General features: G+C 39.1%; 1 protein-coding gene across 1 annotated transcript in view; it reads left to right on the top strand.

Annotated features, from left to right (window-relative positions):
- Positions 1-10781: 10781 nt before the first annotated feature.
- The window catches only part of KIF11 (kinesin family member 11), a 55973-nt gene continuing 41117 nt past the window's right edge, over positions 10782-25637 (top strand). The window contains exons 1-9 of the mRNA XM_060101975.1: positions 10782-11100; positions 15246-15378; positions 15601-15698; positions 15787-15865; positions 16947-17132; positions 17282-17406; positions 19887-19977; positions 20527-20769; positions 22174-22269. Coding sequence (XP_059957958.1) covers positions 11024-11100; positions 15246-15378; positions 15601-15698; positions 15787-15865; positions 16947-17132; positions 17282-17406; positions 19887-19977; positions 20527-20769; positions 22174-22269 — 1128 coding nt within the window. The 5' untranslated portion in view covers positions 10782-11023. The remainder of the gene's footprint in view (positions 11101-15245; positions 15379-15600; positions 15699-15786; positions 15866-16946; positions 17133-17281; positions 17407-19886; positions 19978-20526; positions 20770-22173; positions 22270-25637) is intronic.

The following is a 25637-nucleotide window of genomic DNA, read 5'->3' as shown; positions in this document are numbered from 1 at the left end:
AAAAGGAAACCAGTAGAAATATTCAATGGATACTTCAAAATTATTTTCCAGAACTGAAGGAAATGAGTTGCCAGAGTGAAATGATTCACCAAATGTCAGCTCAGTGGGTGAAAATAGATGCACACCAAGTCAGATTATTGCAGAGTTTCAGCATGTTGAAGGGAGAGAGAAGATTATTTAAGGTTCCAGAGAGAGAGAGAGAGAAAAAATAATAAAGAGGCCACAAACAAATGACTGGGAGTCAGAATGGCTATGGACTTCTCAGCAAGAGCAGAACCTAGAAAACACTGTCTTCAAAGTTCTGGGGCAGCAATGCCCTTGTCCTAATGGTGGCACAAAAGCAGCAGAGTTCCCACTCTTCAGGGGCTATATGCAGTTGCACAATAGGCATATCAGAAGTAACTCATATAAATCAAAGCCTGGAGGGCTCTTCCCACGTGTTTTTCTCTGTGTGAAACCCCTGGACCTTTGCACATCCCAGAGTGTGAGTTGTCGGGGGGATCTGCAATAGTAATCAAGGTTGAAGTTTCCAGGTGGAAGAGGAACTCAGGGTCACCTTTAATATCATTTAAATAAAATAAAGTAATGTGATATTTCTTACACCACCCAAGATCGTGGTTGCAAAATCATATCTGCTATAACAGTTATTAGGGTAAAATTTAAGGACATAAAATTATAGTAATAATCATAGGTATAAACTAATTACTATGGAAAATCAAATGTTGGTGAGTTGGTGGTTTATAGAAAACACTAAGTTCTCCAGACTACTAATAACTTCCAACAGGTTTCACATAGAAGGTCCAAGATAGTAGCAAACGCCTGCCATCCTTAAATTATTCTTCGAAAAGACCTAGCTTCCTGCTTGGAAGGAAATACAGTGAGAACAAAACACAGATTTATATTTCAATAAAATATAATTCTGCACTAGGATAGTAGGATGCCTATTTAAAATGCTTTTCTTTATTGTGAAGGTAAAAATAAAGCTCTGTGAAATGAACAGAAGCACTTTTTTTTTTCAAGGTTTTAAAGACTATTTTTTTAAAGACCAGTTTTAGGTTCACAGGAAAAGCGAGAGAAAGTTTCCGAGATAGCCCATACACTCCCTGACCCCGCACTTGCATAGCCTGCCCTACTATCAACATCCTCCACAAGAAAGGTACATTTCCTACAATTGATGAACCCACATTGAAACATCACTACTACCCAAAGTGCATAGTTTACATTAGAGTTCACTCTCGATGTATATTCTACGGGTTTGGACAAATATATAATGACATGTATCCATCACTATAGTATAATACATAGTATTTTCACTGCCCTAAAAATCTTCTGTGCTCTGCCTATTCATCCCTACTTCCCCTCTAACTCCTGGCAACCACTGCTCTTTTTACTGTCTCCATAGTTTTGCCTTTTCCAGAATGTCATATAGTTGGAATTATTCAGTATGTAGCTTTTTTTTTTTTTTTTTTTTTTTTTTTTTTTTTCAGTATGTGGGCCTCTCACTGCTGTGGCCTCTCCCATTGCGGAGCACAGGCTCCAGACGCGCAGGCTCAGCGGCCATGGCTCATGGGCCCAGCCGCTCCGCAGCATGTGGGATCCTCCCAGACCAGGGCATGAACCCATGTCCCCTGCATCGGCAGGCGGACTCTCAACCACTGCGCCACCAGGGAAGCCCCCAGTATGTAGCTTTTTCAGATTGGCTTCTTTCTTTTAGTAATACACATTTAAGTTTCCTCCATGTGTTTTCATGGCTTGATAGCTCACTGCTTTTCATGGCTGAACAATATTCAATTCTTTGGATATATCACTTACTAAAAGGACATCTTGGCAGCTTTTAAGTTTTGGCAATTATGAATAAAGCTGCTATAAACATCCACAGGCAGGTTTTTGTGTGGACATAAGTTTTCAGTCTCTTTGGGTATACGCAGTGGTCCGTCGGTACCCACAGGCATTGGTTCCAGGACTCTCGTGCATACCAAAATCTGCGGATGCTCAAGTCCCTTATATAACTTGGTATAGTGTAGGTGGTCCTCCATATTAGCAGGTTCCACATCCTTGGATTCAACCAACCACAGATCAAAAATCGATCTACAGGGCTTCCCTGTTGGCACAGTGGTGAAGAATCCGCCTGCCAATGACGGGGACACGGGTTCAAGCCCTGTTCTGGGAAGATCCCACGTGCTGCCGAGCAACTAAGCTGTGCACCTCAACTACTGAGACTGCACTCTAGAGCCCGTGAGCCACAACTACTGAAGCCCGGGCGCCTAGAGCCCGTGCTCCGCAACAAGAGAAGCCACCGCAATGAGAGGCCTGCGCACCACAACGAAGAGTAGCTCCCACTCACTGCAACTAGAGAAAAACCTGCACGCAGAAACAAAGACCCAACGCAGCCAAACATTAAAAAAAAAAAACTTTTTTTAAGATTAAAAATAAAAATCGATCTACAGGGAATTCCCTGGCAGGCCAGTGGTTAAGACTCTCACTTTCACTGACACAGGCCCAGGTTCGATCCCTGGTTGGGGAACTAGGATTCCATGGGCTGCATGGTGTGGCCAAAAAAACAAAAAAATGAAACAAAAACAAACAAACAAAAATCGATCTACATCTGTGATCCACTACGAGTTAATTTTTGTGAAGGGTGTAAGGTCTGTGTCTAGAGTCATATTTTTTGCCAGAAACACTTTCTGTGTTTAAAAATTAATCACTGCAGAGAGAAGATGCAGAAGTACTTCTGTTTCAAATACCAAAAATCAAACTGAAGAATTTTTTTACTGAGATATAATTCACTTACCATAACATTTGCCATTTAAAAGTGTACAATTTAGTGGTTTCTAGTATATTAACAAGGTTGTGCAACCATCACCACTAATTTCAGAATATTTTAATCACCCCTAAAAGAAACAAAGTCACCATCACCCCAATGCCCCCCTCCCCCAGACCCTGGTAACCACTAATCTAATTTCTGTCTTTACGGATTTTCTTATTTTGAACATTTTATTTTTTTTAATTAAAATTATTTATTTATTTGGCCATGTCAGGTCTTAGCTGCAGCATGCAGGGTCTAATTCCCTGACCAGGGATTGAACCCAAGCCCCCTGCACTGGGAACGTGGAGTCTTAGCCACTAGACCACCAGGGAAGTCCTCTGAACATTTTATACAAATGGAATCATACAGTATGTGGTCTTTTGTGTCTGGCTTCTTTCACTTAGCATAATCTTTTCAAGGTTTATCCATGTTGTAGCATGTATCAATACTTTATTCCTTTTTATTGTAGAATAGTAAGTAGTCCATTGCTTAGATGTACCACATTTTTTTTTTTTTTTCTTTTTGCGGTATGCGGGCCTCTCACTGTTGTGGCCTCTCCCGTTGCGGAGCACAGGCTCCGGACGCGCAGGCTCAGCGGCCATGGCTCACGGGCCCAGCCGCTCCGCGGCATATGGGATCCTCCCAGACCAGGGCACGAACCCTCATCCCCTGCATCGGCAGGCGGACCCTCAACCACTGCGCCACCAGGGAGGCCCTGTACCACATTTTTAAAACATCCATTCATCAGTTGATGGTCATGTGGGTTGTTTCCACTTTTTTTCCTATTATGAATAATGCTGCAATTGAATATTTGTGTAGTTTTTATGTGGACATTTGTTTTCATTTCTACTGAGTGTATACCTAGAAGTGGATTTCCTGGATCATGTGGTAACTCTCTGTTTAAACTTTTGAGGAACTGCGAGACTGTTTTGCAAAGTGGCTGCACCATTTTGCATTCCCACCAGCAATGTGTGTGGATTCCAATTTCTCCACATCCTTACACTTGTTATTATCCATTTCTAAAAAAATATAGCCATCCTAATGTATGTGAGGTGGTATCTCCACACTGAGATTTTAAAAGTATTTGTGGAACAACTACTGATTGTAGACTAAATACTGATTGTAGAACAAATATTGATTATTTTAATCAGTGAGTTTTTCAAAGCCCAAACTTCAGTTATTTCTGAAGTGATTAATGAGAGTGTAATTAATGAATAATCACTATCTCCTACTCTAGCCATGTTTTATGACTTCACACAAGTATCTATATCAAGTTACACAACCCAGACAATTATACAAATATTGGATGATTGTGTTTGTGATGGATATAAACGGGCTATACACTAAAACCACTGGCAGCTAGAGGGTCCCGTATAACAGCTCACAGAAAGAGAAATCTACTTTTGATAGAGAACACAGTATAGCTACATTAAAATTTTTTTTTTTTTGGCTGCATGGCACGGCATGCGGGATCTTAGTTCCCTGACCACGGATCAAACCGGTGAAAGTGGAAGTGCAGAGTCTTAACCACTGGACTGCCAGGGTAGTCCCTTGCTATATTTAATCTTTTTTTTAATACATTTATTTATTTATGGCTGTGTTGGGTCTTCGTTGCTGCTCGCGGGCTTCTCTAGTTGCGGTGAGCAGGGGCTACTCTTCGTTGCAGTGCGTGGGTTTCTCATTGTGGTGGCTTCTCTTGTTGTGGAGCACCAGCTCTAGGCACAAGGGCTTCAGTAGTTGCAGCGCATGGGCTCAGTAGTTGTGGCTCGCAGGCTCTAGAGCGCAGGCTCAGTAGTTGTGGCACACGGGCTTAGTTGCTCCGCGGCATGTGGGATCTTCCCGGACCAGGGCTCAAACTCGTGTCCCCTACACTGGCAGGCAGATTCTTAACCACTGTGCCACCAGGGAAATCTGCTACATTTAATCTTATTTGGGATATTTGTATTGGCTTGTTTCATCAGCTAACCAAAGCTCTTAAAAAAAATCCATTAGAGTATAAATTCAGGTTCCTTATCAGCATTAAGGCATTTAACAGAACAGCATCAAAATAAATAAGGTATTTTTATGATATCCTTCCTGTGGTAGGCTGAATAACAGTCCCCCCAAAGATATTTATATCCTAATCCTTTTGAATGTTACCTTATGAAACAAAAAAGGACTTTGCAGATGTGATTAAATTAAGGATCTTGAGATGGAGGGAGTATTCTGGATGACCCAGGTAGGCCCTAAACGTAATCACATGTATCCTTATAAGAGAGAAACAGAGGAGATTTGACACAGAAGTGAAAGCATGAAGGTAGATTGGAGTGATGTGCCACAAGCAAAGGAATGCTAGCAGCCACCAGAAGGCTGGAAGGCCCATGGAACCGATTCTCCCCTAGAGCCTCCAGAGGGAGCCTGGCCCTGCTGACAGCTTGATTTTTTTTTTTTAAAGGATGTTCTTTTTTTAAAAATTAATTAATTTATTTATTTTTGGCTGTGTTGGGTCTTTGTTGCTGCCCGCGGGCTTTCTCTGGTTGTGGCGAGAGGAGGCTACTCTTCGTTGCGGTGCGCAGGCTTCTCATTGCAGTGGCTTCTCTTGTTGCGGAGCACGGGCTCTAGGCATGCTGGGGCTTCAGTGTTTGTGGCCCACGGGCTCTAGAGGGCAGGTTCAGTCGTTGTGGCACACAGGCTTAGTTGCTCCACGTCATGTGGGATCTTCCCAGACCAGGGCTCGAATCTGTGTCCCCTGTATTGGCAGGAGGATTCTTAACCACTGCCCCACCAGGGAGGTCCCTGACACCTTGATTTTGATCCAGTGAAATCGATTTCAGACTTCTAGCCTCCAGAACTGTGAAAGAATAAATTTCTTTTGTTCTAAACCACCAAGTTTGCTGTGATTTGTTACAGCAGTCATAGGAAACTGATACACCTCTCAAAAAAAAATCTGAAATAAAAATACTCAGAATCTGGACTCTATGTATAACCTACCTAGCAATCAAGAGTCAGAGTAGAATAAAAACATTTTCAGAGAAGCAAGTTCTCAAGAAATTTATTTCCTCTGCACTGTTTCTCAGGAAGCTACATGAGTAAATAAGGGAGTAAAGCAAGAAAGAGTACACAAATGAGATCCAGAAAACATGATCTCCAACCCAGGAAACTGGCAAAGGGAATTCCAAGATCCTGCATGCCATACAGCATGGCTAATAAATAAATAAATAGGAAAAAACCAAAAACAAGCCAAGGGAAACCCTAGGATGGCAGCTGGTACAGGCCTAGAGAGTAAGCAGTTCAATTACAAACAACTTGAAACTGATAGATGTCTGTTGTGATTGAATTGGTGGAAAGTTTTACTGAGGGGCTGAAGGAAGAATTAGGAAAATAAGGAAAACTAATCAAACAAAACTGGGCAGTTATTAACTTTAGAATAGACAAAAAGTAAAGGAAACATAATCTCACTAGATTGAAATGCTCAGCTATGAGTAGGCATATAACCTAAACACAGGTCTTTGATTTAACAAAAATTGTAATATTGGGGGTATGGGGAAGGGAAAGCAGAGGGGATAGTAAAGTTTGAGAACTAAATCCTCATCTTCCATAAGAGGAAGTCAATAAATGAAGTCTAAAATTGATTAATCAAAAGGTAACAGTACATACAAATTCTTTACAAAAATGAAAATGTGTAAATGCTAGAAAAGTAGCTAAGTTGAATGTAGTTGTTTCTGGTCTGGAGGGATTGGGGTGAGATAAAGCAGGGAAATAGCTTTTTTTTTTTATAAGCCCTTTAGAAACTACTTAACTTTCAAAATGATGTCCACATTTTAATTTAAGAAAAATAAAATTCAATTAAAAATAATTTATACAAGAAATATACATACTCTTGAAAGAGAGAATGCCAGGTCAAACACATGGCCAATGATATCACACTGGTAGAATTTAGGTTAACTATTCCTAGAGTATTAAAAATAATTTCTAAACATGGGTGAACTTTCAAGAGAGAAGTGTTGACTCACTTGAGTAGTTTAAGCTCCACAGAGACAGTGTAAAATAACATATCAATGACAGCCACCTGCCTAGTGGAACAAAACTCTTACAAATTTCCATAAGACCCTGGCCTTCTCCGTTACATTTAGTCTAGTCTTGAGGGCAGGAACTATAATTCAGCCTATTTCTACAATGCCTGGCTTGTAATAAGCAACTCAATAAGGGTATGATGAAAATGGGATGCAGGTGCACTGACCACATGAAAAAATTAGGTGAATTAGGTGAGGGAGATAGCAGTTAACAATCTGGGATTTGGGATCAGAAAGAATTCTGAGTTCCTTCTCTGTTATTTATTAGCTGTACACTACAGACCATATACTTAGTTGGCCTGTTTATTCATAAAAGAGTGAGAAATACTAGTTTCTGTTTCAAAGTGTTGTTCTGAAGATTAAATAAGATGGTGCACACAAAGTCTTTCATAAAGTCTGACACATGGTAGCCCTAGATAAATGGCAGCTATAACTATTAACAAATGGAGACTGTTGAATTTCTTGCATCAACCCAAATGACAGCTAATGTAAATATTGTTTTTTGTTTTTTTTTTTTGGCCGTGCCACGCATCTTGTGGAACCTTAGTTCCTGGACAGGGATCTAACCTGGGCCCCAGCTGTGAAAGTGCTTAGTCCTAACCACTAGACTGCCAGGGAATTCCCTAAATATAGTTTAGATATTTACTAATGAGAAAGAAAAGGAGAAGAAATTAACATTTCTTGACCTATTATGTGCCAGGTACTTTACACATGTTATTATTTTAATTCTTACAATAATAGTAATAATTATTATCTCCATTTTACAGATAGGGAAACCAAGGTTGAGAAAGGTTAAGTAATTTCCTACAGGTACTCATATATTTTTTTAGTGACTACTTTGTGTAAGGCTCCATTCAAGACACTGGGAGGGACTTCCCTGGCGGTTAAGACTCCGCGATTCCGTTGCAGGGGGCACAGGTTCCATCCCTGGTCAGGGAATATTGAGCAAAACAATCACAGTCCCTGAAGAAACTTTCATTCTAGCAAGGTAGATAGACAATATAGTGACAATGTAATTATAGATTATAGTAAGTGTTATGAAGGAAATAATCAGCATCTTGAGATAGAAAATTAAAGGAGGAATATGTTTTAGATAGAATGGTCAAGAACGGCATTTTTTTTTTTTTTTTTTTTGCGGTATGGGGGCCTCTCACTGTTGTGGCCTCTCCCGTTGCGGAGCACAGGCTCCGGACGCGCAAGCTCAGCGGCCATGGCTCACGGGCCCAGCCGCTCCGCGGCACGTGGGATCTTCCCGGACTGGGGAACGAACCCGTGTCCTCTGCATCGGCAGCCGGACGCTCAACCACTGCGCCACGAGGGAAGCCCAAGAACAGCATTTTTAAAGAGAAAGTTGAGTTGAGATCTGAAGGATGAGAATGGGTAAGCCACGCAAGGAGCCAAACTAGAGAGTTGTAGGGAGATGGTACAGCAAATACAAAGGTCTGGCTGCAGAAAAGAGCTTAGGAGTTCTGGAGCATGGTAGTAAGCTGTGTGGAGGCTGGAGTTGTTTGTATAGGCCCAGGCCAGATCATGAGGGTGTTGGAGCCCATGATAGGCTGCCCCCAAAATGTACCTCAGTGGCACATTGGTGATTTGGAAATAAAGTTACTTAAGAAAGGGTCACTGCCACAGGGGCACTTTGACCCTTCTGTCTCCCTGCGAGCAGGAAATAAACCTCTCATGTGAAAGGTGCACTCCCTGCATCTAGAGGTAAAAGGACACCCTTATCGCCAGAGACAGGGAATTCAGGCAAGAAGCCTATATAAACAGATCTTGTGACTTCTTTAATTTGCTACCCCAAGCCTAAACTCTGTTTAGATTATTTGCTAATTGAGCACCCCAAACTAAGTTTCTCTGTCCTGTCAATTTCTCATAAATTTATTGTTTGTCTAAAAATTACAAGCTGCCTGCTTTGGCCACTTCCTAGGTCCCATTTCTATGAGACCTCCTTGTGCTCCAATTAAAATTAGTTTTTTCTGCCTGTTAATCTGTCTTGTGTCAATTTCATTATTAGTCCAGCAACAAGAATTCAGCATGGGTAAAGGGAGAAATTTTTCCCTTCCTGACAAGGGCCTTACAGAACATGGTAAAGAGTTTGGATTTTATCCTAGGTATACAATGAGAAGCTAATGTAAGGTTATAAAGTACATGAAGGGCATAATCTGTTCGTTTTTAAAAATAGCCTTCCCTTTGCTGAGTGAATGTAGTGGGAATGGAAAAGAGCAGAAGCAGCGAGACCTGTTAAGGAGGTTGTTAAGGGAAGAGATAAAAGAGACTTGGAATAGACTGGAGGGCAGAGGTGATAAAAGCAACAGGACTGCACTGGACAGGGAGAAGAAAGGAATCAAAGGTCTGGTTAGCACCACGCGTCTAAATGAGAAAGATTAGGGTGGCGGTAAGGGGGGTAAAGAGTTCTGTTTTGGACAGGTCCATTGTGAGATGCTGGTGAGGCATCTAAGAGGAGGTATCAGTAGACACCTGGCTATGCAGGATGGAGAGGACCATCCATCTAAGCTGTAGATGTAGATGTTTCCTTGGGGGAATGTAGGAGGTTAATAAGCAGAGGAACACTTAAAGGGGCCTCAGAGCTTTCCACCCCACCTGGCTGTCACTTAAGAAACTACAACGTATCTTGGGACTTACCTGGTGGTACAGTAGTTAAGAATCCGCCTGCCAATGCAGGGGACACGGGTTCCAGCCCTGGTCTGGGAAGATCCCACATGCCACAGAGCAACTAAGCCCATGCGCCACAACGACTGAGCCTGCGCTCTAGAGCCCATGAGCCACAACTACTGAAGCCCACGCACCTAGACCCCGTGCTCCGCAACGAGAAGCCACTGCGATGAGAAGCCCGTGCACCACAACGAATAGTAGCCCCCGCTCAACGCAACTAGATAAAACCCGCACGCAGCAACGAAAACCCAACGCAGGCAAAAATAAAATTAATTAAAAAAAAAAGAAACTACGATATCTAGGTTCCCGTGACCTAAGTGTGGCCCAGAAGTGCAGTTCCCAGAGCCGACTGTGGCACAGGCCCATTATTCATTATTTCCTGGGTCCAGAACCCACATCTAAGCTGGTCGAGTCACCCCAAGCACTGCCAAAACGCCCAGAGTACCCTTACGGAAGCCAGCGGTCACTGCGTGCGAGCCGGACCAGGGTGCGTGGGCTGCCGGGATTTGTAGGCTGACTGGGGCGGGCGTTTGCGGAACCTCCTTGAGACCCTGCCCGACGCTGCGCCACGTAGACAGGGGGAAGCGCGCCCTGAGCCTGCAGCAGTTACTGCAGGATGGCTGTCGGAAAGCGCAAAACTGACTTGTTTTCTTTCTTGGAATCATTTGGGGAGGACGATTTCTCATCAGTTAAAGGATAAATTCCTAGTCCTAAAGTAGCATTCAGTGTCCTTTTCATCACGATTTCGTACCCGTGGTAGCCTTAACACTTCCTAATTATTCTTCAAGACTAGTCTGGACGTTTCCTCCGAGAAAGGGGCTTGCTTTGGACCTCTCTCTTCTGTGCTTCCACAGCACTCTCTTACAATTCTCTAATAACAATTACAATCACGGCCAGCCTTCCTGAGCGCTTCCATGTTCTAGTCTAAGCTATTTACCCGCACCACCTCATTAACTCTCACACAGCTCTCTGAGACGGTTGCTATTATTCCCATTTTGAAGATGAGAAAATTTTGGTTTAGAGACACGATGTAATTGACCAAATTGAGCAAGTTGAAGTGTGACATTACTAAGTCCGCCGTCTCTCCAACGAGACTACGAGTTCCAGGAGGGCATGGTCGGATCTGCTATTTACTTTCCCGCGGGCCACGCCCCGGGAGCGGAATCTGGCGATGACACCGCATCCCATGGTGCCTTGCGCGCCTGCGCTGCAATTGGCCCGGAGACTCGGCTCCTTTTTCAAATTGAGGCGCCGAGTCGTTGCTTGGTTTCCTGGGCTTCGGGCGGATACTGGGTTGGTGATTCGAAGGCTCGGGCGGGTGGAGGACAGACGCAGGGGCTAGTCACAGTCCCTGGTGGAGAGCGATTTCCCCGGCCACGCCAGTACCCGACAGGGGAGGAGGGCACCCGGGTCCGCGCCGGCCGCCGAGCCGCTCCACGCCCCACGGCGCCCGAGTCCGCGACCAGGCCTTGATTTTTCGGCGGGGACCGTCATGGCGTCTCAGCCGAATTCATCTGCGAAGAAGAAAGATGAGAAGGGGAAGAACATCCAAGTGGTGGTGAGATGCAGGTAGGCCGAGCTTGGCAGGATTCCGAGCCCCGGGCTTTGCTGCAGGGCTCCTTCCTGCGCGGTCCGAGGAGAGGGCTTTTGTTTGCAATTTCTGAAGGGACCAGACCTTCCTGTTTCATAGTTATCTGCGTTCTGTTTGATAAAATGACACCAGGTTGCTGTGAGGAGTAAATTAGTATTTTTTCTTTTTTTTTCAGAAGAAAGGAATTTATATCTGAGTTTATAGTTTAAACTGCTATTGAGAAGGAGAATTTGGTCGCCGTTCTTTAGTGAAGTGTGTTCTTTTCTAAAAAAACTACTGTCGACAAAGATTTAGGTGTCACTCCTTGCAGTTGGTCCGTTTGGAGATGACTGCACACCTACTTTACAGATGTTTTAACACTTACGTTGGGATTACCATCCTCTCCATCACCTCTAAAAACGTAATCAGTCCCCTCTTCTCTTTATTCTAGATGCAGTATTTCCTTAATCCCTACTAAACAAGTAAACATCACTGTATTTAATTTTTAAAAATTAAGTTGTAGAGTGAGTTTATGTTTTTAAGATCAAGGAGAAAACTTGAGTTCTGCTACATTTCCCAGTGGTTTCCATATCACTTCCCAATTTTAAAATGAGCTAGGAGAGGAAGGACATACTTGAACATACTTGAGGCCCTCCACAGTTTACTGGTATTTGTGTATTTTGTATGTCTGTTTTTGCTGCTGTTGTTTTAAAAACTACCAACTATCAGAAACTTTTCTGTAAATCCAAACGTATTCTAAAATTAAAAGGTTATTTAAAAAGTGTATTAACAAACTTTCTTAGGTTATTGCCTACACAGCTTTGGTGACTTGAGTTGTAGATATCAAAGGTAATAGCTAACTTTCTAAAGTAGGCACCAGAGAAGACATTTGGTGGTAACCTTAAGTCTAGCCAATTACATTCTAGTTGCACTCTAGGGCTTCTGCTAAGTTACTTGTTTTGAAGATTAGAAAAACAGCCTATATTCAAATGCAAATTTTTAGATGATTTTAATCGTTTAGTAAAGTCAAGTGGTATTACCTTTTCTGTGTGGCTTTATTTTCTTTGATTTCATTTTTATTGTTAGTTACAGAATATGTCAGACCTATAAAAAGTTAATAGAGAACAATGAAACAGACATCTGCGTATCCATCACCCAGATTAGAAACAACAATCATTACATCTAGAGTCCCAGCGTATCCCTCCGCATCCCTTTTCTCTACCTCAAGAGTTAAACATTATCCTGAACTTCATGTTTATTATCTCCATACATTTTTTTTTTTTTTTTTTTTTTTTTTTTTTTTTTGCGGTACGCGGGCCTCTCACTGTTGTGGCCTCTCCCATTGCGGAGCACAGTCTCCGGACGCGCAGGCTCAGCGGCCATGGCTCACGGGCCCAGCCGCTCCGCGGCATGCGGGATCCTCCCGGACCGGGGCACGAACCCATGTCCCCTGCATCGGCAGGCGTACTCTCAACCACTGCGCCACCAGGGAAGCCCTATTATCTCCATACATTTCAAGGCTTAACTTAAAAGAGATTTCTTTTACTTTATCACTAATGAGAAAAGTGCTTAGGTTGTGTCTATTGTTTACAATAACTTTAGTATAAAAAGATGTTTTTCTTTTCAAGTTAGCCTTTTCTTTTTCAAATAGCCTTCCTAATGCAAATATGTCCTTAAACTTTATAAATAAACAACTTATGAGGCCCTCGGAGGTTGTCAAATCTTTTCTGTAAAGAGCCCAGATAGTAAATATTTTAGGCTTTGCAGGCCATATGTGGTTTCTGTCACATACTCTTCTCTGATTTTTTCCCCCGTTTTTTTTTTTTTTTTAATTTATTAAATTTATTTATTTTTGGCTGCGTTGGGTCTTCGCTGCTGAGCCCACAGGCTTTCTCTAGTTGCGGTGAGCGGGGGCTACACTTCATTGCGGTGTGCGGGCTTCTCATTGTGGTGGCTTCTCTTGTTGTGGAGCACGGACTGTAGGTGCGCAGGCTTCAGTAGTTGTGGCTCACGGGCTCAGTAGTTGTGGCTCACGGGCTCCAGAGTGCAGGCTCAGTAGTTGTGGTGCACGGGCTTAGTTGCTCCGTGTCATGTGGGATCTTCCTGGACCAGGGTTCGAACCTGTGTCTCTTGCATTGGGAGGCAGATTCTTAACCACTGCGCCACCAGGGAAGCCTTTTCCCCCCAGTTTTAAACTTTTAATTGGCACAGTTTATTGTAGCCTAAGAGATCAGCAAAATTTGAAGAGAGATGACTTCATTACTTGATTACAATGAATACAATCTTTACGATGTTCTTTACTTGTACAACAACTATATGAATATTTATGGGATGAATGAATGGATTTAGCAATTCATTCAAAAAGTCCGCTGGACACGACTTTTTTTTTTTAAATCCTCAGTCTTTCCTTACCATTTTGGTTGTTTGAATTTTAATATACTGTATCGAGGCCAACTAAAATTGATGGGTTTGCTAATGTCATCAGCAGAAACCTTGCAATATCTAATTAAAGAAGTCTGGATAGGAAAATAGTTGCTTAGCAACACTCTTTATTGCAGTGCAAACAGTCCCTTAAGCTGCTCTCTGGGAGCTTTGATAACTCTTAGGAATGTGTGATTTGTGTGAATTTCTACTACTCTGCCCTGACAGCTTGAATGGTATTCATTTGGTAACTTAATCACACATCCAGGCAAGAGGTTAGACCAATTGGAAAAGCTTTAACCACATGAGAGGAATTCATTCCACTTGATACTTTTGTCCTACCTCAGTACAAGTTGGTTTTGACTTAATTTTTTTGAACTTTTAATAATACTACATACTGTGACTTATGTGCATTGTGTAGGTTTCAGTACACTTGACAAATGACAGCATGACCAGATATTACTTGGAAGTTACTGAGTTAAATTTCCCAGGATCACAAATTTGGTCTTCTGACCAGTCAAACATGCTAGGTGGTGGGGCATGCCAGAGGACACTGAGGTATCCTTCTTAAAGTAAATAGCAACTAGGTTCGTCTAGTAATGAGGGGAAAGATAATTTCCTATTTGGTGTTTCCTGTCACAGTATGTGATAATGAATGGGAAAAATGAACTCAGGTCAAGAGTACACCTTTCCCTTTGGCCCAGATGTGCGTTAAGTATATCAATATCTTATGGATGCTATTCTGTGGACTATGGTTCTTTTTAGCTTTCCCATCATTCCCCTTAGGATGACATTTATTAAGCAGTGTAGTATAACAGATATTTGAGTGCCTACTGTGTGCTAAGCATAGTAGTAGACACTGGGGAAACAATAAATTAAACAGGATTTCTTTCCCTACACTGTGAGGTTGGTACTATTACCAACCTTAATTTTCAAATGAGGAGACAGGCACAAGGGGCTACATTGCCCAAGCAGACTGGATGGAGAGTCCTCACTCTACTGAAATGCCTAAGGAAGCATTTATTATCTTAGATTACTTCACAGGGAGTCTTTCCCGTCACCCATGCCTCTCCCCTATCCCACCCTGTCCCAATTAAGGCCACATTAAACTTTTGCTGTATGTTCCTACCTTTTACGTACTCTTTCTAAACATCACCTCTCTTATAATCACTTGTTTTATGTCACTGTTCCCCACTAGACCTCACAGTGCTGTGAGGACAAACAGTTAATACATGTGAAGCACTTGGAACAGTGAGTACCTGGCACCTAGTAAGCACTCAACGTATTAGTCATTATTTTAATCTGTTTTTTATTTTGTGCCATTTATCCACTGGCAGGTTAATATTTTGAACGCAAATCTGTTATGTTATTTCTACTACATCATAACCTAACTTGACTGGATTCTAAGAACATTGGAAATAGAATTCTAAAAAATAAGTTTGGCATTTTTTACAAGTTAATTCTGTTAGCATCTATTCCAAGAAACTGTCAAAATTGTACATGTCTTTCAAAACTTTTTAAAAAACTAATTTTATTTCTGGGAATTGAAACCCTTAAAATTCTTCTGTCTGCCTTAGCAGTGTCATTTACTCCTCATTTAATCTCTATCACCAACAGTGTAGTTAAAACTTCACATTGTTCTTGCCTGAGGTATTAACAAAAATGTCATCAGTAACCAGATAACTAAGAGTTCTTGAATAACCTTGTGTGTTTCTTTTTACAGACCATTTAATTTGGCAGAGCGGAAAGCTAATGCCCATTCTGTAGTAGAATGTGATCACATACGGAAAGAAGTTAGTGTACGAACTGCAGGATTGGCCGACAAAAGCTCAAGGAAAACATATACTTTTGATATGGTACTTACTTCCTAAAATGCTTCTACTTCTTTATTATTCACTAATGTAAAGTTATTAGTACACATATTTTCTGTAGGTTCTAGTGTACAGTTACAAATTTCAGTTAATCCTTTAAGTTGTCAAATGGTTTCTAGTGGGCTGAATAAGTTAATATATTAAAAACAAAATTATTAAAGTAATTCTGAATTTTTTTTTTAAGAAATGCCTTTTTTTTTTGTATAGGTTTTTGGAGCATCTACTAAACAAATTGACGTTTATCGAAGTGTCGTTTGTCCAATTCTGGATGAAGTTATTATGGGCTATAACTGCACTATTTTTGCGTGAGTGAAACACTATTTTTCAAATTGATGAAAAGGTTTAGATGCGTGTATTCGTTTTTTTGTTTAACACTTTTGTTAATTTTGACAGATATGGCCAAACTGGCACTGGAAAAACCTTTACAATGGAAGGTGAAAGGTCCCCTAATGAAGAATATACTTGGGAGGAGGTATTTATTGTTTATAACAGACTTCTGTCTCTAAAGTGGCTGAATTATAGCCAAATAAAACTTGGTTGAAGGCCTGTCTCGAAATAGAAAAGATCAGAGTACCCATGTCAAACATGAATTTAGGATAAACTACTACTACAGTAAAATTAAAGTATATGGTATGGCTTTTGTTTAAGAAACATACATTCTTATTGGGAGAGAGAGGAGCAATACATATGGCACAGTTAAGTGATAAGAGAAGGGTCTGTTTCGGAGAGAACAGTTGGAGCAGACTATTGTGGGAAAGTGGAATGTGAGTAGGACTTGAAGGGGAAAACCTTGCAGTGCGGGAGTTAGTATCATAAAGTTAGCGTATGGGGGAAGCGGTATGGTACTTTATTAATGATGGCTTTGAGTGTTCAAGAAATTAAGATAGCTGTATTATTGGATATTATAGAAAGCACATAGTACATTTCACAAAGATTTCTATCAAATGTGTTTAAATGAGTTTAATGACTAAGTTAATTTTCCATATTATCAACATTTAGGTAGATCCTTTTTTCTAGTGGTTACATACCTGAGGTATTAACTTACTTTATGCATGGATAATAAAGTTATGGAACTGTAATCATAGGAGATATAGAACAGGATTAAAGCACAGTTTCAGACAGTCATAACAGTTTTATTAAGGATACTTAGACATTTGAGAAACATCTTTGTTTTATGTCAGAATTAGAGAATATACTGTTAGATGAACCACTTCTGATTAAAATGATGGTGTTATGTTCTCATGAGAAAACTTGGAAAGGATTATTGAAATTGGCTTTATAAGTAGCTTGGTTCAATTGGTTTCTGTGTAATGCTCAGGCATAAAGTGGCTGACAGGAATGACAGGTTTGTGGAAGGTGTAAGGAAGAATAATTACTATTAAACAGACTGTTGTAAATGGCTTGGCTTCTCCAACAGGTTAGTTTTTGGTTTGTTTTTAAACCTGTTTTGACATACTTATATTTAAATACACTATAAAGGAGGCCCTTGTTATATGTGTTTTAACTATTGCAGTAAATGGCATTCTTTAAAGTCTTTAATGTTACAATTTCAGGATCCTTTGGCTGGTATAATTCCACGTACTCTTCATCAAATTTTTGAGAAACTTACTGATAATGGTACTGAATTTTCAGTCAAAGTGTCACTGTTGGAAATCTATAATGAAGAGCTTTTTGATCTCCTTAATCCATCTTCTGATGTTTCTGAGAGACTACAGATGTTTGATGATCCCCGTAACAAGGTAACTTCGGTCTTTGAGAATGAAATGTCTCCAAATGTTAATGTGTGATACTTTGGGAAGTCTCTCTCTCTCTCTCTGTATATATATATATATATATATATATATATATTTAAACCAATCTAATGGATGCTTTTTTGATATTTTGTCAGAGGGGAGTGATAATCAAAGGTTTAGAAGAAATTACAGTACACAACAAGGATGAAGTCTATCAAATTTTGGAGAAGGGGGCAGCAAAAAGGACAACTGCAGCAACTTTGATGAATGCCTACTCTAGGTGAGAAAGCCATTGTTTCCCCCACCGCTCCATTTCCTTTTTAAGAAGAACTATGAACTTGGGGAATCAAAGTGGGGTGAGTTAAGGTATGTGAGTCACACGTCTAGATTGTATGCTAGATTGTATGCCTTAGTAATTGGCTTGAGATTTATAGGGAGAGCACCAATGTTGGGAGAATGTTGAAAGAAGAACAAAGACAAGTTGAACTTGAGCAGAAGTATTAAGTCTTTTAAAGGAGAAGATTTCTTTTCCCAAATGAAATTATACATGGAAGCCCAGATTAAAATGTGGCTGCTGTAGCTGATTTGGCAGTCGGATGCTCAGAGGCTAACCTCCTCAGCCTTAGGAAGTTTTGCCCTGAGCACTTTTCTGGAGCCTCTCAGTATACTGAGAACACAGTTTGAAAACCCCTGATTTGAGTAAGGATTAGAGGAAAATCAAATGACTTTATATTTTTCCAGCTTTATTGAGGTATAAATGACAAAAATTTTATATATTTAGGTTGTGCAACGTGATTTTTTTTTTTTCCAAATGGCTTCATTTTAATGTAGGAAGACAAATGGTCACTAACACTGGCTTTTAAGAGGAGAAAGGGACATATTTGGTAGTACCCCTTATAGGATGCATCTCAAACTCTCCAAATGCGGTTCACCAAGTCAGAGGTGATTTTTTTTCTGCTAGTCTTTGAAGGAAACATCAGAATGTAATTGAAAGAGCTATGGATTAGGAATTAGATATTTGTGTTTAGTTCCAGTTCTGCAGTTAACTAAATATGTTACTTCAGGTAGTTAAACTTATCTGAATATCATTTTCCCTGAGCTACAAAATGACTTTTAGGGCTAACTCTCATTTCTTTGCTCTCTTATAGTTGGACATTTCTATAATATGCTATAACGATTATAATTGCAACTCTGTAAAAATATGTATGCATTTAAAGAAAGAAGAAAAATAGCATAAGATGAACGTAATTAAGATCATGGAATTATGGGTGCTTTTACAATTTTAATTAAATTTTCCTATAATAGCTTTCCATTTAAAAACTTAAGTTATAAAACAATCATAGAATGAAATTTCCATTTTCATTAAATGATTGGTTTATAACTTTATTTAGAATTTGGAGGAATGAACTTAAGAAAATTTCTTTTCTCTAAATGCTTTTCTCTGAAATATAAAATTCCTATTCTATAAATTTGAATAATTAAGGATTCCCTTTTTTGTACATAGACTGGAATAAAGATCTCTTCTTATGAATGTATGTGATAAAGAGAAGGAAAATATAATTCACTTTTCCAAAATCAGAGTTGACTTTTGTGTTTAATTGCATTAATTCCATAATCTTCAGTTAGGAATGGGTAAATTATGGTAGGAAAACATGAGATGCATATTATAATTCAAATCTATAGTTTATATTTTTCCATGTGCCCTTCTTCTTTTCTGTTATATAAAATAATTCAAATAATTTTGTAAAAATGATACTTACTGTAAAATTTTCCAAGTAACGTGAAAAGTACAAATGAGGAAATTAAAAATTACCATATGCCAACCATCAATGACATTAACAAACATAATGTCATTTACCAAATGTCATTGATGCAGAAAGGAATGATGTCTTTGTTTGTCTATATGATTTTGATATCTCTCAGATAAAAGTTGAATGTCAATATACAGCATAAGACAGACTTTGGAAAACTTTATAGTCTAGCAGTGATTATCTTGTAGTGTTTTGGTAAACACTGCTGTTTACTAATTTCTGCTGTTCAGTGGAAGGAGCTACCCATCTCTGATGACATTCTCAAAGCAGAGCAATGTACTTTCAGAACAATTGACTTTGAAGGGGAGTAATCAGATGGCTTGCCTGGTGCTGTTTGAATTTATGGTAATGACATATTTCAAGTGGTTCTTTTTTTTTAATTTTTTAATTTTTGGCTGCGTTGGGTCTTAATTGCTGTGCGCAGGCTTTTCTCTAGTTGCGAGGGGGGAGCTACTCTTCGTTGCAGTGCGCGGGCTTCTCATTGGAGCAGCTTCTCTTGTTGCGGAGCACGGGCTCTAGGCGCGCGGGCTCAGTAGTTGTGGCTCTAGGGCTCTAGAGCGCAGGTTCAGTAGTTGTGGTGCACGGGCTTAGTTGCTCCGCAGCATGTGGGATTTTCCTGGACCAGGGCTCAAACCCGTATCCCCTGCATTGGCAGGCGGATTCTTAACCACTGGGCCACCATGGAAGCCCCTCAAGTGGTTCTTATAAATAGAAAGATCGATTGCAAGCCTTCCCTTTTGGGATCTCCCCTGTGGGGGGCAGGTACAAGAAAACAAAAACCTAGCATTCTATTCATCCACTGTCTTCCAAAATCTTATTGGTATCTTCTCTGATACTATCTTTTTCTACCCTGGTGGATTTAGATCTTTCTTTTCTGTTTTCACTGTTTTATAGAAAGCAAATAATGTTTTGTATTATAATGACTGGGCAACTTGGTCTTGTTTTCTAGTCGTTCCCACTCAGTTTTCTCTGTTACCATACATATGAAAGAAACTACAATTGATGGAGAGGAGCTTGTTAAAATTGGAAAGTTGAACTTGGTAAGCATCAACCTTAATACCACTGTTTCATTCTTTCTTTTTTTTTTCTAGTTTTAGTGAGGCATAATTGCCAAATAAAATTAAGTATTTAAAATGTACAGCATGGCAGGATATCCTTTCTCATGGCTGAATAATACTCAAGTGTGTATGTGTGTATCACATCACATCTTCTTTATCTGTTCATTCATCAATGGGTACTTAGGCTGTTTCATACCTTGGTTATTGTGAATAATGCAATGAATGTGGGAGTGCAGATATTTCTTTGAGATAGTGATTTCATTTCCTTTGGATACATACCCAGAAGTGGGATTGCTAGGTCAGATGGTAGTTCTATTCCAATGTTTCATTCTTTATCACCTCATAAACCAGCTTGAAGGTTTGTATTTATAGACAATATTTTTGTAGTCACTGGGTTATTAGGTTTGTAATGGATTGTTAATTATAGAAAAATTACTGGCTATTTAATATATTTATGTACAATACAAGAATGAAAGTCTTCTATTCCAAATCCAATAGACTGAGAACTTACTTTTATTTTTAAAATTTAAGGTTGATCTTGCAGGAAGTGAAAACATTGGACGTTCTGGAGCAGTTGACAAGAGAGCTCGGGAAGCTGGAAATATCAATCAATCCCTGTTGACTTTGGGAAGGGTTATTACTGCTCTTGTAGAAAGAACACCTCATGTTCCTTATCGAGAATCTAAACTAACTAGAATCCTCCAGGACTCTCTTGGGGGACGTACAAGAACATCTATAATTGCAACAATTTCTCCTGCATCTCTCAATCTTGAGGTAAGCTCTTTGAAAGGTATCCGGAAGTACAGTAGCTATAATTCTTATTTAATATCACATATTTTTTAAGTTCATCAATTGGCTTCATTCATTCTATACTACAGTAAAAAGAATCTGGACATTGCGTGTGGACATGTAGAGGAGGACAACACTGGAAAAATTGTCTTTCTCCTTTCTGGCAGTTTTTAATCTTAAAAAACTACTTACTGGGACTTCCTGGGCATGGTGGTTAAGAATCCGCCTGCCAATGCAGGGGACATGGGTTTGAGCCCTGGTCTGGGAAGATCCCACATGTCACGGAGCAACTAAGCCTATGCGCCACAACTACTGAGCCTGTGCTCTACAGCCTGTGAGCCACAACTACTGAGCCTGCGTGCCACAACTAATGAAGCCTGCGCACCTAGAGCCCGTGCCCTGCAACAAGGGAAGCCACTGCAACGAGAAGCTCACACACTGCAACGAAGAGTAACTCCCGCTCGCCGCAACTAGAGAAAGCCCGCATGTGGCAATGAAGACCCAATGCAGCCAAAAATTAAAAATAAATAAGTAAATAAATAGTTACTTAAGGGGGGTGGTGGGATGAATTGGGAGATTGGGATTGGCATATATACACTACTGTGTATAAAATAGATAACTAATGAGAACCTACTGTATAGCACAGGGAACTCCACTCAGTGCTCTCTGGTGACCTAAATGGGAAGGAAATCCAAAAAAGAGGGAATATATGTATACATATAGCTGATTCACTTTGCTGTACAGCAGAAACTAATACAACTTTGTAAAGCAGTTATACCCCAATTAAAAAAAAAACAAACTAGTTACTTAATTGCATTTTTCCACACAGTCTTCAAAGAAAATTGCTGTGGTCATTAGCAGTGGATGGTCTAATTGAGGACTTAGAAGTGGGTTAAGTGAATGCTACTGTTTTAGAGGCTGCTTAGAGAGCACTGAAGATGGGGTTGGATGTGTGGGAACAGGTAGGAAAACCAAGAGAAACAGCAAAGATGGTAAAATCTTTTATTGGGTTATGTGCTTTAAATGGAATTAGGAAAAGCTTTTATAAGGTCTCTAACTCTCCTTTCATTTAAAAAAATATCTTTATTGGGATATAATTCACATACCATAAAATTCACCCATTAAAAGTATATAATTCAGTGATTTTACTATATTCACAGAGCTGTGCAACTATCACCAAAATTTAAGTCTAAACATTTTTTTTAATTCATTAATTAATTTTATTTATTTAGTTTTGGCTGCGTTGGGTCTTCGTTGCTGCATGCAGGCTTTCTCTAGTTGCGGTGAGCCGGGACTCCTCTTTGTTGTGGTGCGTGGGCTTCTCATTGCGGTGGCTTCTCTTGTTGAAAATTAGTATTTTCAGTAATTGGCCTTTTCTTTTCATCACAGGAAACTCTGAGTACATTGGAATATGCTCACAGAGCAAAGAACATACTCAATAAGCCTGAAGTTAACCAGAAACTCACCAAAAAAGCTCTGATTAAGGTATTTGTGAATTTTTGTGGAGTAATGTAATCTTGTTTGACAAATGTGGAAATGAGGAGCTGAAATAGATAATTGTTAAAAAAAATTTATTAAATTGCCTGTGGTAAGGCTTTTCATCTAATGATTTGAACTAAATACCCTATGTGTTAAAATGTTTTTTCTAATGCTAATATGTTGACTTTACCAGCTCTATCAAGTCAGCAAAATTTAAGTATATAATGGTGCTTCAAGGAAGTTTTAATTAGCAGTTCCCTAATGAATAATGATATTGAGCATCTTCTCACATGTTTATTATCCATCTGTATATCTTTTACGTGAAATGTCTACTAAATACTTTGCCCAATTTTTAATTGGGTTGTCTTTTTATTAAGTTGTAAAGAGTTGTTCATATCTTCTTGGTACAAGCCCTTTACGAGATTATTTGTAAATATTTCCTCGCAGTCTGGCTTGTCTTTTCCTTTTCTTGGTAATGGTTTTCTTTTTTTTTTTTAATTGAAGATTTTATTGAGGTAACTGTAGATTCACATGCAGTTGAAAGAAATAATACAGAGAGAGCCTTTGTACATTTTATCAAACAATATAGTAAAAAATCACCACAGGGATATTGACATTAATAACAACTCACTGATCTTATTCCCCAATTTTCCTTGTATTCACGTGTGTGTGTTTAGTTAATGCTATACAGTTTTGTCACATGTGTAGGTTCACGGAGCCACCACCAGTCAAGATACTGAACAGTTCCATCACAATAAGGATTCTTCATTGCCTTTTTATAATCTTTTCCTTCCCACTTTCACTTCCCCTCCCTAATCTCTGCTATCTACTATCTGTACTCTATTTCTAAACCTTTGCCATTTCAAAAGTGTTATTGAATGGAATCATATAGTATGCAAACTTTTGGGATTGCCTTTTTTTCACTAAGCATAATTCCCTGGAGGTTCACCTGACTTGTGCATATCAATAGATTTTCCTTTTTAGTGCTGAGGAATATTCCATGGTATGTGTATACCATACATACGGTTTGTTGTCAGATTCACCTGTTGAAAGACATATGGGCTGATTTCAATTTTTCACAATTATAAATAAAACTGCGTTGATCATTCGTTTACAGTAATTTGTGTACACATAAATTTTCATTTTTCTGGGATGATTGCCCAAGGGTATAATTGTTGTGTTCTATGGTAATTGAATAATAAGTTTTTAAGGAACTGCCAGGCTGTTTTTCCAGAGCGGCTATACCACTTTACATTCCCACTAGCAATGTATGAGTCATCTAGTTTCTCCACATCCTTACCAGCATTTGGTGTTGTAACTATTTTTTATTTTAATCATTCTGATGAGTATGATAGGTAATAAATAATATCTCACTGTGGTTTTAACTTATATTTCTGTACTGGCTAATGATGTTGAACGTCTTTTCATGTCCTTATTTGCTGTTTGTTACCCTCTTTCGTGAAATGTCTGTTCATGTTTTTAGGCCCATTTTCTAATTGGATTATTTGTTGTTGTGGCGGTGGTTTGAAAGTTTTTAATATATTCTACATACTAGTCCTTTGTCACAAACATGGTTTGCAATTATTATCCCCCAGGCTGTATTTGTCTTCTCATCCTCTTCTTATGGGCTTTTGCAGAGCAAGTGTTTATAATTTCGATGTGGTCTAATTTGTCAATTTTTTTCTTTTATGCATTGTGTTTTTGGTGTCATTTGCAAGAACTCTTTGCCTACCTCTAGATCCTGAAGATTTTTTCCTTTTTCTTTTTTTTAAATGAAGGTTTTGTATTTCTACATCTCACACTTAATTTCATGATCCATTTTGAGTTGATTTTTGTATAAGGCGTAAGACTTAGATCAAGGTACATTTTTTTCACCTATGGGGTGTCTGGATGGCTTTAGCATTCTTTGTTGAAAAAGCTATGTTTTCTCCATTAAACTGATTTTGCACCATTGTGAAAAATCAGTTGGGTATATTTGTGTGGACATATGTCTGGGCTTTCTATTCTGTTCCATTGATTTATGTCTGTCCCTCCACTAATATACAGTTTTAATTACTGTAGCTTTTTAAAAAAAATTTTATTGGAGTATAGTTGATTTACAATGTTGTGTTAATTTCAGTTGTACAGCAGTGTAATACCTCTTGGAATCAGGTAGACAGTTTAAAGGAAGTTTATTTGAGAAAACCTCTTTTTTCATAAAGAGCTTCAAAATTGTCAGGACCTGAGAAAAACTACAGGGATTTTATATTCATTGTTTTAAAAATGCCAGGCTCTTTTATAAGCATTAATTTTATTTAGACACTTGAATTTTTGAACCCTAATGTTATTATTAAATCTAGAATATTTAACAGTAATTCTTTAAGATGATAAAATATTTGGTCATTTTAAAAATTTCAATTGTTTCAGTGTATATTTTTAATAGTTTGTTTTAGGATCCAATTAAGGTTTACCCTTTGCAACTTTTGGATCTATCTTTAGGTTTCAATACATTGGTTCTTCTTCCATCTACTTTCCCTCATATAATGTATTTGTGGAAGTATCTGTATTATTGTCCTGTAGAAGTTTCCTGTACTATCTTGACATGTTCTAATCTTCATATTTTCTATAAATTGGTAGTTGGATTTTGAGGCTTGATAGATTCAGGTTTTATTTATTTATATATTTTTGGCCACACTAGTTCATAGGTGGTGGTATGTTCTCCCACTAGGAAGCACAGAATGTGGTTCTTTCTCTTTTTGAGGGGAATTGATTATATTCAAGTGACTTGATCCCTTAGTTCTTTAACGATCGCAAAATGATAATTTTCTAATTCAATTATTCTTTCTTAGTTGATTGCTGGACTGCCTCTATAAAGAGGAACTTTCCCTCAGCTACCCAAGGGTATAATTCTTATAGGAAAGGCAGGACAAATGCTTGATTCATTTCCTTTGACAGTTTTGAGAGTAACAAGTTGGTTTCCCAGCTTTCTCAATATCATTATAAACTCATGGACTTAAAATATTTGTGCTTACCAGTTGTAGTTAATATCCTCACTGATGTTCAAACTGTCCCGTCTTTGGTCAGTGGGTACCTCTTAAGTGGGTTCTTGAGTCCTTTTCACTAGCCTAGGCTTCTTTGGCTTTCTTCCTATTTTGTTTGACAAGATGTTGTAGGTTCATCCTGAATGTTTTTTGCCCCAGTCCTAGAGTCAGACACTTCTCTAAGAAATCCTGGTTCCTTTTAATGTGAGATGCTATTTAGAGACCAACCTGGGTACTGGAGGTTGTGTTTTTTCTTCAGAAGCCTGTATTTTTATAATGAGTGCATTTAAAGGAGTTTTGGAAGCTGTTGAAACACTTTATTCTAAACAGATTAATATTGAATGAAAAGTATGG

Source organism: Mesoplodon densirostris, chromosome 1 (assembly GCF_025265405.1).
Source record: "Mesoplodon densirostris isolate mMesDen1 chromosome 1, mMesDen1 primary haplotype, whole genome shotgun sequence".
Taxonomy (NCBI): Eukaryota; Metazoa; Chordata; class Mammalia; order Artiodactyla; family Ziphiidae; genus Mesoplodon; species Mesoplodon densirostris.
Note: the sequence above shows the minus strand (reverse complement) of the source record. Positions and strands in the feature narration are given on the sequence as shown.